The sequence below is a fragment of the Melozone crissalis genome, unplaced genomic scaffold (genome assembly GCF_028551555.1).
Source record: "Melozone crissalis strain CALT ecotype California unplaced genomic scaffold, PUWL_Pcris_2 ptg000017l_1, whole genome shotgun sequence".
NCBI lineage: Eukaryota > Metazoa > Chordata > Aves > Passeriformes > Passerellidae > Melozone > Melozone crissalis.
The window spans coordinates 7,450,182-7,462,481 of NW_026535795.1; the positions used below are offsets into that span (position 1 = coordinate 7,450,182).

The 12,300-nt window shown below is 50.7% G+C and overlaps 2 protein-coding genes across 4 annotated transcripts; one reads left to right on the plus strand and one right to left on the minus strand.

Moving 5' to 3' along the window:
- Positions 1-254: 254 nt before the first annotated feature.
- On the minus strand, positions 255-7,202 carry PLAGL2 (PLAG1 like zinc finger 2). Of its 3 annotated transcripts, none has more exons than XM_054274363.1 (4): positions 7,141-7,202; positions 6,595-6,700; positions 4,790-5,178; positions 255-3,991 (listed from the first exon to the last, which is right to left on the minus strand). In XM_054274363.1, the coding sequence occupies exons 3-4, from the start codon at positions 5,050-5,052 to the stop codon at positions 2,770-2,772; spliced, it is 1,485 nt and encodes a 494-aa protein (XP_054130338.1). In that variant the 5' UTR covers positions 5,053-5,178; positions 6,595-6,700; positions 7,141-7,202; the 3' UTR covers positions 255-2,769. The 3 variants fall into 3 exon arrangements, with proteins under 3 accessions (XP_054130338.1, XP_054130336.1, XP_054130337.1); XM_054274361.1 differs by having other exon boundaries at positions 6,595-6,704; XM_054274362.1 differs by lacking the exon at positions 7,141-7,202 and having other exon boundaries at positions 6,595-6,821.
- Positions 7,203-7,271: 69 nt separating this feature from the next.
- POFUT1 (protein O-fucosyltransferase 1) lies at positions 7,272-11,412 on the plus strand. Its single transcript, XM_054274364.1, has 7 exons — positions 7,272-7,434; positions 7,823-7,944; positions 8,041-8,223; positions 8,798-8,910; positions 9,547-9,739; positions 10,231-10,473; positions 10,907-11,412. The coding sequence occupies exons 1-7, from the start codon at positions 7,272-7,274 to the stop codon at positions 11,096-11,098; spliced, it is 1,209 nt and encodes a 402-aa protein (XP_054130339.1). The 3' UTR covers positions 11,099-11,412.
- The last annotated feature ends 888 nt before the right edge of the window (positions 11,413-12,300 follow it).

Consider the following 12,300-nt stretch of genomic DNA (forward strand, 5'->3'; position numbering starts at 1 on the left):
TTTGTTCTGTGAATTTACTATTTCAAATGGAATTACTCTCATTAGTTTTAGACTGACTGGTAAAATACCTTGAGGTTACAAGCTGTTGTGGGAGAGGAACTTGGAATCCATTTTCCTGTGCAAACACCTGGAATCAGCTCCAGTGCTGTCTCTGACCACGCTGCCCTTGCTGGGTTTGATTTTCCTTGCATTGACAAAAGTTACTGCAGTTCTGCTTGTTAAAGTAGCTGTGGAAAGCAAATCACACGTGCAAATCATAGCAAAATGAATTCCATTTATTCTTTGACAGACTACTGGTAGGAAAAAGATGCCTGGCTCTAAGTTTAGCTACCACTGCTAAAGGAATTCCAGTGATGACATCTGTTCAGAGTACAATGCAGGCAGGAAGCAAAAAAGCTGAATGTTCTGCAGTGGGAGAAGGTGTGTGATGGCATTGCATAAATCTGATAATCCTCACTGCCAGTGAGTGATCAGTTCTGACCATTTATTTCTCAAAAAATAATAATCCTCTCAACTGAAGACAGGGATAAGGCTTGCATATAATTGATAACAGTGTGAAACTCTTTAATTTGCAAAGAGCAAAGCAAGAGAAGACAGGCCTGAGGTATTCAATGCTGGTAAACAGACTGGCTGCAATGCCCTGTTTACCTTTGCTAGGTTAGAGAACAAGAAGGCACTCGTTGGACTTGGAAAGGCAACATTTTCCAGTGGAGAAAAGGAAAAAGTACTGCATTCAACTCGGGGAGATCATTGCCACAGGATATTGCTGAGGTAAATAAATCTTATATTACATTTTGATACAAAAGTCTCAGTTGCAGCATTGCTGGCTAACCTAAAACAACCGATCTATGTTCTGGAGAATCAATGGATTGCTAAAGAGTCATTCTGGGAAGAATTACTAAGCTAAATTAAAAATAAAATTCTGGAGTAAAATGGAAGGGGGACAAGCCTGTGACCAAAAGAGGCACAGCTGATGTCACACAGTGGGATCATGGCTCAGCAGGAAGGAATCTGCATCAACTGAGGTGGATGTGCTCTGGGGAGACGGGGAGGACAGCATCTGGCTTCACCCAAGGAGCTGAGATAACAGAGTAGAGGTAGATTTTGCATTTCCTAGATTTATGGAGAACAATATTGACAGATTTCCTGGTTTATATTGGCCTACAATGGTTCCTCCATGCTGAGGTACGAAGATCTGCCCATCCATGGTCACAAACATGCACCAGTGCAGAGTGACCTCCGTATGTCCCCATCTGCAGTAGAAGTGCCCAGGAAAACAGGAGCAGGAGACAATACAGGTGCTAAGTGACACCAGCAGCTGGCTGCCTCTTCCCAGTACAACTCTCCTGCCCTGGTAGGTAGACAGCCCATGGAAGAGTTGAAGAGGTAGGGCAGGGAGCAAGGGAAGCAGGACTTTAACTTCAGGAGGCAAGGCTTGAGCAGGAGACAACAAAAAAGGCCAGTGGAACCAAATCCAAAGTGAAAACTTGACTGCAGGCCCCAAACCTCAGCATTTGTTAGAACTATTGGTGTTGGGAGAAATGCTTCAAATACACTGAAAGTGTATACATGAAGCTGGGACCAATGTTTCCCTGATTCTTGCATGTTATCACCATTGAGGTTAAAATACACCTTTGAGACTCCTTCCTGGACAAGCCAAAAAGGGTGCTGACTTCAATGAGTGGTTAAAAAAAGCCCAAACCCCAGAAACTCATACTCTGTTCCTCATCCCAAGGGAGGGTGTGGAGCAGGGCCTGCAGCCTGTTCTCACCCACGCCTGGTGTGCCAGTGCTCGATGGCCCGAGCTCCTCACCCAGCTCTCTGACGTGCTTTGGTTTCCAGATCTGTTTGCCTGGGGGAGAGATTTCAAAGGGCTCTGTCCATACACCACACACCAAGCTGAGCTGTGAGAGCTGCTCCATCCCCTTCACTCGGGATAGCCAGCCAGAAAAGGCAGGAAGCTGCTGCCTACAGGGGCAGAGGCTGAAGTGGTCCAAAAGCAGTGGATTTCCCCATGGGGGAAGAACATGATAAGTGAAGAGAAATCAGTGCAACCTGACTTCATTGTGTAAACAGTGTTCTAGCTACACCAGAGATGAACCCAGTGTATTCTGGTGCCTCCTATTTTTTGCAATGGCAGAAACAGATTTGTGTTGTGTAAACAATGTTCACCATAACCAGTTTATCCTAACAGCTCCAAAGAGGCGGCGTTGAATTCACTATGTAAACGGGCTTGTTGCTTAACACTGATGTGGAGTAAGCTGTGTTGGGTGATGGGATGAGAGGTAGCAGGGAAGGACAGCTCTTCCCCATTGGCTTCATACAGAGTGGTATCATGACTTCTTCTCCGTGTGGAGGTGTTGGCTGGTTTGCCAGAATTGCAGTGTGGTAACATGAAATGGAAGCTGGACTCTTCAAAAGTTTAGCCCAGGATGAAAGAGTCTCAGCTCCTTCTGAGGGACAGTCCCTTCCCAGAGAGGAATACAGCTCCAGCATTCTCAGGGAAGGTCAGTGCTAAGCGCGGCTCCTGATTCACAGATTAAAAATTAGATAAAATATATCCAGTCTATCAGCTGAAATCTTTCTGCTGTACAGGACTGGGACTTGCACGGGTTCCAGTCTACAAGTGCTCCCTCCGAGATCAGAAACCTCCTGTCTGACCCAGCTCTGCCAGAGCTTTCACACCCCCAAGGAAGGAAGAGTTGTGCGCTTTTAAGGCTCTCCACAAAAGGGTGACTGAAAGATCTGTTCTCCAGTGCTATTTCCAGCTTATTGGAACGCCTGGTGGAACCGTGGCAGCGTGGTTGTGCTCAGGCTGGAGGTGAAGACGGGGGGCAACGAGTGAAGGGGCCCAAAGTTCAGCGAGGCCCCGGCTCCAGGAGACTCTTGAGGTTGATGTTGCAAAGTGGTGAGCAGTGGCTGCGCCTCCCCCTGCGAGTAGCCCATGACCAATCCCCCCGACGAGACAGGTGGATTGCAAGGAGGAAGGTTTAGGGGAAGGAAGCCAAGAAGATGAGAAAAGTCCATGTTAGCAGCACAGAGAGCCTCTGAGAGGTTAGCAGGGCTCTTGGAAAGCAAAGCCTCATCCAGGGCAGGTGGCTGAGGCGAAGAGGACTGAGGATCACCAGATGAGAGAGACAGGCTGCCAGGGAAGTCTGACAAAAAGCTGTCCACCTCTACTTTGGGTAGTTTCTCAGGCAAATATGAGGTAGATCCAAGCTGATACTTTGGAGGAGGTTGCGGTGGGGAGGAGATGGGAGAAGAAGACTCCAGAGGATAGCTCATTCCCATTGGAAGAGAATTAGGGACCAAAGAATGGGGCATCCCTGAGCTTGGCATGGTTTGGAGATGTGTGCTGTACATGCCCACGGGCAGCATGCCAGGGAAGCTCTTACCACCCATCATGTCTCTGGATGCCATACACAGGACAGGACTCAGCTCTTCCTTCACTGCCACAGAGGAGCTGCAGCTGAGCAGACCCAACATGTCCACGGGCTCCGTCTTAATCTTCAGCAATTCCTGGGAGTGGCTTTTCTTCATGTGCCTGGTCAGGTGGTCTTTCCTCCCAAACCTCTGAGCACAGTACTGGCACAGGAAGTCCTTGCGCCCGGTGTGCACCACCAGGTGCCTGCGCACGTCCTTGCGGGTGTAGAAGCGCCGGTCGCAGTGGTCGCACGGGTGCTTCTTCTCCTTGGCCCCGCCGGACGCGCGCCTGGAATGGGCTTTGAGGTGCTCCAGCAGCACCTGGGTGCTCTCGAAGGTCTGCAGGCACACCTTGCAGCTGAGGTCACCGCTGGCAGCAGCGTGCATGGCCAGGTGGCGCCTGAAGCCCAGTTTGGTGTTGTAGTTCTTGCCGCACTCGGGACAGTGCAGGGCCTCCTTGTTGGGGTCGTGGGTCTGCAGGTGGTTCCGGAGGTGATCCTTCCTGTGGAACATCTTCTCGCAGTACATGCACTGGTGGGGCTTCTGAGCAGAGTGCGTGGCCATATGCCTTAGGGGAGAGAAGCAGCAAAGGTCAGACAAACATCCAGCCCCTGAGGGAACACAAGCTGGTTTTCCACAATTTTCCTTGTGTCCTACACTTCATGCCACAAAAATCCCAGATGGCATTTTACCTTCATTAAACAAGGAGCACAGGAGCACAATGCTTCAGGCAAAACCTGCAGTCTGTCCCAGCAGTTGTCTCTCCTCAGCTCCTGCTCTCTGCTGAGGCTGCCAAAGAAAACCTCCCTAGTCTGTGACACTAGGTGAGAAAACATCACTTCATCAGGAGGGTCAGGCTGTGCCCAAGTCTGCTGACAGCCACTGTGGTCTGATTTCACCTTGGTATCTCACACTGTCCCCCACTGTGGTTCACTTGGTTTCAAGTTCTCAGCCATCACTGTTCAACTATTTTGTCTTGTACTTCACTACATAAATGGGAACTCTACTTCTCCATACTGGAGCAACAGCTGCCACAGAATTATCCCTGTGGTTAGAAGCAGAATTTATGAATGCAAACGCTATTCTTGCATTTTGTTTTTTAATCTGCGAACTTCACTTTCTGTTTCTATTTCCTCCTCAGTGAAACATAAAGCAGCTTGAGCTCAGGATACAGCATTAGCTGAAGTTCTCTGGAAGGCACCTAAAGAGATGCCAAGTATGGTAATGTCTGGGACTCAACTGCTTTGCAAGGTAAAAGGGCATTTCCCCTCCTCCAGCTTCTCAGAAATTCAAGCAAAGACACCCGAGGGAGGGGGTTTCCCCTCTCTCCTGGCACTGCTGGGCAGAGGCACTTGCAGATACCTACCTGTAGAGCTTGTACTTGGAGGCAAAGGCCTTGCCACAGTGCAGCTGGGGGCAGTTGTAGGGCCTCTGCTCCGAGTGGGAAAGCGTGTGAGTTCTCAGCTTGTCCACGTGAGGGAAGGGGGGCTCTGATAGTTCACACTGGCATTTTCCCTGACTGTCGGTTTCTTCACCTCTTGGTCTGGGGACTAATTTCCAGCCTGTCTCTTCCTCCTCCTGCTTTGCATCTTGAATCCAGTTGGGAACACTGGGGAAAAATGCCGTCATGGCAGGGCTAGTAGAACATGGCCATGTCAAGCAGAACTCGAGCCTGTGGGCTGTGATGTTGTCCTGGTGCAGTTTTCTGTTGGAGCCCCCTGTGACCAAACTGCTTTAACAGCAGAACTTCTTCATCTGAAATCACAGAAGGCTGCTGTTAATTCACTGCCACCTTCACCTGTGTACACAATAAACATGTGGCAATGTTTGTTCCCAGTCATGGGGACCTCCAATAAATAATATTTTTCTGTCTCTTTCCCCTTAACCTGTTACCTGAATAAAACGATGTTAAACTTTTTTCTGAATTGCATTTTTTGCCACTATTAAGGGCCAGTATTACAGGCTGGATGTGTTTTCTTCTGAAATATCATAAAAGGTGTCTATTTGTAGCTCTAAATACCTCTATTTGTGTGTCTTGCAGATCACTTCTCATCCCATTTTTTTATATTCTCACTTGCTCTTGGTCTCTGCCTACAGGGAACTCCCTCTCAGAGATTCTCAGAGCTCTCTTGTATTTTCTTTTCCCATCCTTTCTGCTACCAACCTGGTGCACTGGGCAAAACCATCACCAGAACAAACCAATCTGAACCCCCAGATGTGGCTGAATGAGGCTGAGGAAGAAAGCTCTCAATTATCATCAACATCACACCTTTTTCTGGAAGGCAACGGATGCTGCTCCTCTTCAGGGTGGGATTACTCATTGTATTTTCACTTTTCGATTGTGAGGCAGATTCTGCCTCTCTGGATCAGCAAGTTTTCTACTGTAATGAGCAATTTTTAACTCTTTTTTTTTTCTTTGACACTCTCATGCATTAATAATGGAAGCTCAAACTGTTTCCTGTTCAAAAAAGTACACCTCCTGTAAACTCTTCTGGTTTTCACATTGATGAGGTTCTATATGAATCTCTCTTAGCAGCTGGAGATTCCTGAGTTGTGTGCTGGTTTTTACAGGGTTCTACTGCCAGCTCAACTGATAAACGGTCAGCTGAAATAAAACCAACCTCTTTCACTCAATTTGGCTGCCTGAGAAACCCTACTTAAAATAGCATCAAACCCTCACTCCATGATTGCTTCAGAGGAGGAACTTCCTGCTGCACATCAACATGAGTGCGAGTTGTGGGCAGGATGTGCAACTGCGAGGGAACAAACCAACCCCCAAGAAAGGGCTCAGGGAACGTTATGAAGAGCTGAAATGACAATTACTGTGACTGCACTGTCACCCGAAATACCATGGATGGTTCCCTCAGGGAGGAAAACACTGGGAAACAGGATGACTCCCAAGAAAATATATCACAGTGAGCTTTGGGAATGCCTGTTAAGAGCAAAACTTGGTTTTGTGCAGGCTAAATCTACGTGGTCAGAGCAGAACAATAAAGGACCAGAACTGCTGAGGTGCCACTTTGGCACAAACCAGCGTGGTGTGACAGCTGCTCTGACCCCTCAGGGTGCAGGAGGCCTGTGGTTCAGAGCAAGCTGTCTTACTAGGTGCTAAAAGCATGACTCTTTCACCTCTCTATGAAATATGTCCCACAAAAGATGAGTGCTCTCTACCTCTTGCTCCAGAGCTGTGCAGGTGTCCCGAGAGTCTCCACCACTTTCACCGGGGAACTGCTCCTTTCCCTCCGAAAAAGCCTGGCCATCTGGGCCAGTTTCAAAGCTACCTGGAAGAAGACAAGAGTTTGAATTTTGATGTTTTTAACAGTAAGGTGCATAAACAATCATACGGAATTTTAGGGAATTCAGAGGTGCTGCTGCAACCGCCTTGCAAACGGCGGAGGTGCCGGGGGGGTCGCCGCGAGGGGCAACTCGCTCCTCCCTCCGGCACCTCCGCTGTTTGCCTCGGGAGCCAGGCGGGAGACCCCCACCCGCGGGGACAGCGCAGCCCCGGTGGAGCGGGATCGCACATCCCACCCCCGCCCCGCAGCGCAGAGGGGAGGGAGGCGGGCCCGGCCTACGCCCCCCCCTCCGCCCCGCATCCTCCTCCTCCTCACACGCCCCCCTTTCCCCTGAGGGGACCCCGCCACCGAGGGGAGGGTACGGCCGTGCCACCGCCCCTCGCTGCGGTGCCGCCCCCCTCGCTCGCCCCCCCGCGCTCACCCCGTTCCCCCGGGCCCCGCCAAGCGCGGCTCCGCTCCCGGCCCCGGCGGCGCCATTGCGCGGGGCCTTGTGGGAGTGACGTCACGGCTCGGTGGCGGCCGCCAGAGCGCCGCGCCGCGGGGCATGCCGGGATGGTGGCGCCGGGCTCTGGCCGCCGTCGAGCCGCCATGGCGGAGCCGCCGGCCCCGCTGCTCCTCGTCCTCCTCCTGATGCTCCTCCCGGGGACGGCGGCGGGAGACGGCGAGGCACTCGCCTGGGATGAGGCCGGGTACCTGCTCTACTGTCCCTGCATGGGTGAGGCTCTCCCGGTGCAGACCCTCTGTGCATCTCCCCGTTGCATCCCCCGGTGCGGTTCCCGCTGCAGACGCCGGTGCTGCAGACCGCGGTTCATCCCCCGGCGCGGTCCGCGGTCCTTGCCTTGCTGCATCCCCGGTCCGTTCCCCGCTGCGTTCCCCGGTCCGTGCCCCGCCGCATTCCCCGCTCCGTGCCCCGCTGCATTCCCCGCTCCGTGCCCCGCTGTATGTCCCGCTCCGTTCCCCGCTCCGTGCCCCCGCTGGATCTCCCGCTCCGTGCCCCGCTGGATCTCCCGCTCCGTGCCCCGCTGCATCCCCCGGTCCGTTCCCCGCTGCATCCCCGCTCCGTGCCCGGTCCGTCCCGGCCGGCTGAGCCCCGTTTCCCGCAGGCCGTTTCGGTAACCAAGCCGAGCACTTCCTGGGAGCCCTGGCCTTCGCCCGCGCCCTCAACCGGACCCTGGCCGTGCCGCCCTGGATCGAGTACCGGCACCACCGCCCGCCCTACACCAACGTGAGCCCCGGCGGGAGGGAGGGGCGGCGGGCAGGGCTGGGATGAGCTGCGGGCCCGGTGAGGGGAGCCTCGGCTCACGGCTCTGCTCCCCCGCAGCTGCACGTCCCCTACTCGGAGCTCTTCGAGCTGGAGCCGCTGCGGCGCTACCACCGCGTGGTGAGCCTGGAGCGGTTCATGGAGCAGCTGGCGCCCCGGCACTGGCCCCCCGGCAGCAGGGTGGCTTATTGCTTCGAGGCTGCTGCCCAGAGAAGCGCGGATAAAAGCACGTGTCCCATGAAGGTGAGCTCCTCGTCAGCCCCGCGGGCACGGCTTAGTTCCGAAGGCTACGACTGACTCATTCAGGTCGCCATTGATTCGCAAATTTAGGAGTTACCCGCCGCAAATCGGTCTGTGTGGCATTGCTTTCACCACTTGTGGAATGGCATACTGTGCTATCATTAGTTTTCTTTGTCTACAAGTGCTTGGGGATCAGGGATACAGTCTGTGCAAGTAGATTTTATCACCTCAGATTTAATTGAGAATGTAGCTTATCTCCTGCTCTCTGTTTCCCAGCTGGTGTTAAAGCAACCTCTCTTAATTACAAGTTTGGGAGCTGTGGTGTGCTGGTTCTTTAAGACAACCTTTGCAACCTTCTCAGTAACTTCCCTGTATACTCTGGGTGGCAAAGATTGAAGCTAAATATATAAATGTATTTTGCTGTCTCTTTCCTGTGGAGCTGTTGTGTCAAAAAGGCTGTTGTATCCCAGCTGCTTCCATCCTGGAACAGGCTCCTGCTTTGCACCTCAGGATCTTTGCACATCCACCTTTGAAGCTCTGTGTGTGCACTAAATGAACACTCATCTTTTCTTTGCAGGATGGAAATCCGTTTGGTCCCTTCTGGGATCAGTTCCAAGTGGATTTTGATAAGTCTGAGCTCTTCAAGGGGATTTCCTTCAGTCCTGCATACAAGGACCATTGGATCCAAAGGTAGCAAGAAGATGCAAGAGTGCTGGCAGGTCACTGTGGGCATTTAGAGTCACTCATGAAAGCAGCTGTGACTGTGTATTGTGACTTTACATTTTGGGGGAGAGATTGAAGTGGTTAATTAGTAATATAGTTAAAAATATTAATGCTTTTTCCTTTAAATGTTTGCTAAGCACTTCTTGTGGGCATTATTTTAGGTATGAACTCTGTTAGGCTGATTGACTTCTGAGCCAGGAATATTTAATTTATCAAGTATTTATTAAATATGTAATTAATCATCAAAAGGAATTTGGTTCTCACTTGGGGATTATGAACTGTATTTGTGTTATCAGAGACATGAGTGACTTTAGGTAACAGAATTGATCTAGTTTGGGATGAAAATGTAACATCCCATTGCTTGGTAGCTCCTCACTGCACATTTGAGGCTCTTCTCTTATTGTCTATCAGATAAAAGGTCTGAGACAAAATACAGCCCCTGAGATTTTTTCAGTTCAAATGGCAAACCAGCTAAAATTATCTCAATTTGGAGCAATAAATGCTGCATATTTTGGGGATGTTCCTTGTTTCTTCTCTAACCTTCTTAGTGGCCTTCGTGCAGGTTAGATCACGTTTCAGCCTGCTGTGTTTGGTTTTCTGTAGGTTTCCAGCCTCTGAGCACCCTGTTCTTGCCTTACCTGGAGCTCCAGCCCAGTTCCCTGTGCTGGAGGAGCACCGGCCCCTGCAGAAGTACATGGAGTGGTCGGATGCAATGGTGGAGAAGGGGGAATCCTACATCCAGTCCCTGCTGCTCCGGCCCTACGTGGGAATCCACCTAAGGATCGGCTCCGACTGGGTACGGCACAGTGGGGTGTGGGCAAAGCTGCTCAAAAAGGAGCTGTGCTGGGAGAGCACCTGATCCCTGCTGCCATCCAGGAGCTCCCTGTGTGTCAGCAGTGGTGCTGGGGTTCTTTCAGACAGGCAGAGGTGGGGGATGTGGTGGTGCTTTCTCATTTGAGTGTGGTATGAAAAAGTTTGTGGTGAGGTGGGGTTCAGCCTCTCCTCCTAGCGACAGGACAAAGGGAAATGACCTCAGGTTGCCCCAGGGGAGGTTCAGGTTGAATATTAGGAGAAAATTCTTCATTGAACTGAGTGATTGAGCACTGGCCCAGCCTGCCCAGGGCCATGGTGGAATTGCCGTTCATGGAAATGTCCAGAACACAATTAGAGGTGGTGCTTTCTGATAAGGTTCAGTGGGCGTGGGGCATCTGTTCAAAGTTTGGACTTGATAATCTCAGAGATCTTCAGCTTTGATGATTCTTTGATTCTCTCTTCCTCTTCCAATAGAAAAATGCCTGCAACATGTTGAAGGATGGGACAGCTGGACCACACTTCATGGCTTCACCGCAGTGCGTGGGCTACGACCGCAGTGCTGCCGTGCCTCTCACCATGGACATGTGCCTGCCAGACCTCCGAGAGATCAAACGGGCTCTCAAGCTCTGGGTGGCAAAGATTGAAGCTAAATCTGTTTATATTGCTACTGATTCTGAGCCCTACACAACAGAAATACAGCAGTTCTTCCAGGGAAAGGTGAGTGTTCCAGAAATATCTTCTAGCAGGAGTGCTTGGGTAAAAACCTTCCTTGGCTTCTGGCCCGAGGCTGTCATGGATAGCAGACAGGCCGTTGTGGAATAGGGTATTCACAGCCAAATATTGGCATCTCAAAGTGAATTTGGCTCATAGCAATAAAAATTATCCTGTAAAATTCTTTTTTTTTTCCGGGAGATTGAAGAGCATTGTCTGGCATGGTAGTAAATATTTCTATGAAAAGGGTTTAAATTAAATAAACCTAAGTGATTTTCAGAAATGCTCTGACATTGATCTAATCATAAATGAGTTATAGGGCAGAGAAAGACAAAACTCACTCTCTTTCTGTTGTGTATTCAATTTCTAACATTATGCCAAGACATTGGATTGTGATAATAGCTGACTGGATTCATCTGCTCTCCACGTTTCTCTGCAGCTCAAGGTTGTCAGCTTGCAGCCAGAAGTGCCTCAGATTGATCTGTACATCCTTGGCCAGTCCGACCACTTCATTGGGAACTGTGTCTCTTCCTTCACTGCCTTTGTGAAGAGAGAACGTGACATCCATGGGAAACCCTCCTCGTTTTTTGGCATGGACCACCCTCCGAGGCTGCTGCGGGATGAGTTCTGACCAGAGGAGGAGGAGGAGGAGCTCCCTGGTGCCAGGGCTCTGAGCTGGGCCCTTGGTGCTGCAGCATTCCCTGTGGGCAGTCACTGCTGGGCTGTGAGAGAGCTCCTGCCCTCCAATGCTCCTCACAGCCCCTTCCAGACTGTTCTGTCTGATCTCTCCTGTGTTTCCAGTGTGAGCTCAGATGGGAATTTAAATCATGTGGTTTATAGGAAACTATAAACTATGTATAGTTTTTTAAGAGGTAGCTTTTATAGTTCTCAATTCTCACTACTTGGGATTCACCAGCAATCATGATGAAGCAGCTGCTCAGATTTCCTCCTCTTTTCTTTCTCTGTTAATTCTTAGCTCTCACCTGGAGGTGTTTTGAAGCTCCGTGTCCAAAACTGACCATAATTGGCTCTTTTTAAGTATAAAACTTCTGTCAGGCACATCAGGTTCCCTGGAAAGGGCGTGCAAGGTGAAGCTCAGGACTGAAAAAGCTCTGGGGTTTATCAAGGACCGCAGTTGTCTTACCAGACCTGTGTCACCACAGTGCCTCAGTGTCCCTTCTCCTGTCCAAAGAGGTTCCATACTCTGTGCTGTGGGGCCCTGAATCTCTTTGGTGGTGCTGGAGGAGTGCAGTGGGACGTGGTGTGACGTGGCAGCTGCCTGTTCAGCCTCTGCATCAGCCTGGGGCAAGGTGTGTGCAGGACATGGGAGGAGATCTGTCACAGCCAGGCCAGGACTGGAGGTTCAGGGCTCGTAGCTTTGTAGCTGTTGATGTCAGTGAGGTCTGTGGTAGAAGAGAAACTTTGAGCCAAGGTTATTGAAGTAGCTGTAGTGGGGTTAGGTATGTCGTGGGTCTATGGTATTGTTTTGTTTTTGTACTATAAGATAACCCCTCTGAGAGCATTACCCTTGTCTGGGGCAGTTCCCAGTGGAGTTAACTCTGGAAAATTATTCATTGATGGGGAAGCAACAGCCCAAACCCCTCTGTTTGGCCTGGTGTGGTTTGATGCTGGTAAACTAAAAATTCCAATATGGTGAGACATAACTTGACCCATGCCTTCTGGTGCTTCTGTGACTTTATTTTCTGGTCCAAAGACTGAGTACAGAACGGTTCATTTTTTGGAAATGCCTCTTGGGTGAGTCTGTGGTACCAGAGCTGCTGCCTCCAGTGCACTGCTGCAGTCCTGGCAAGGCTGTTACGAGCAGTTAACTCC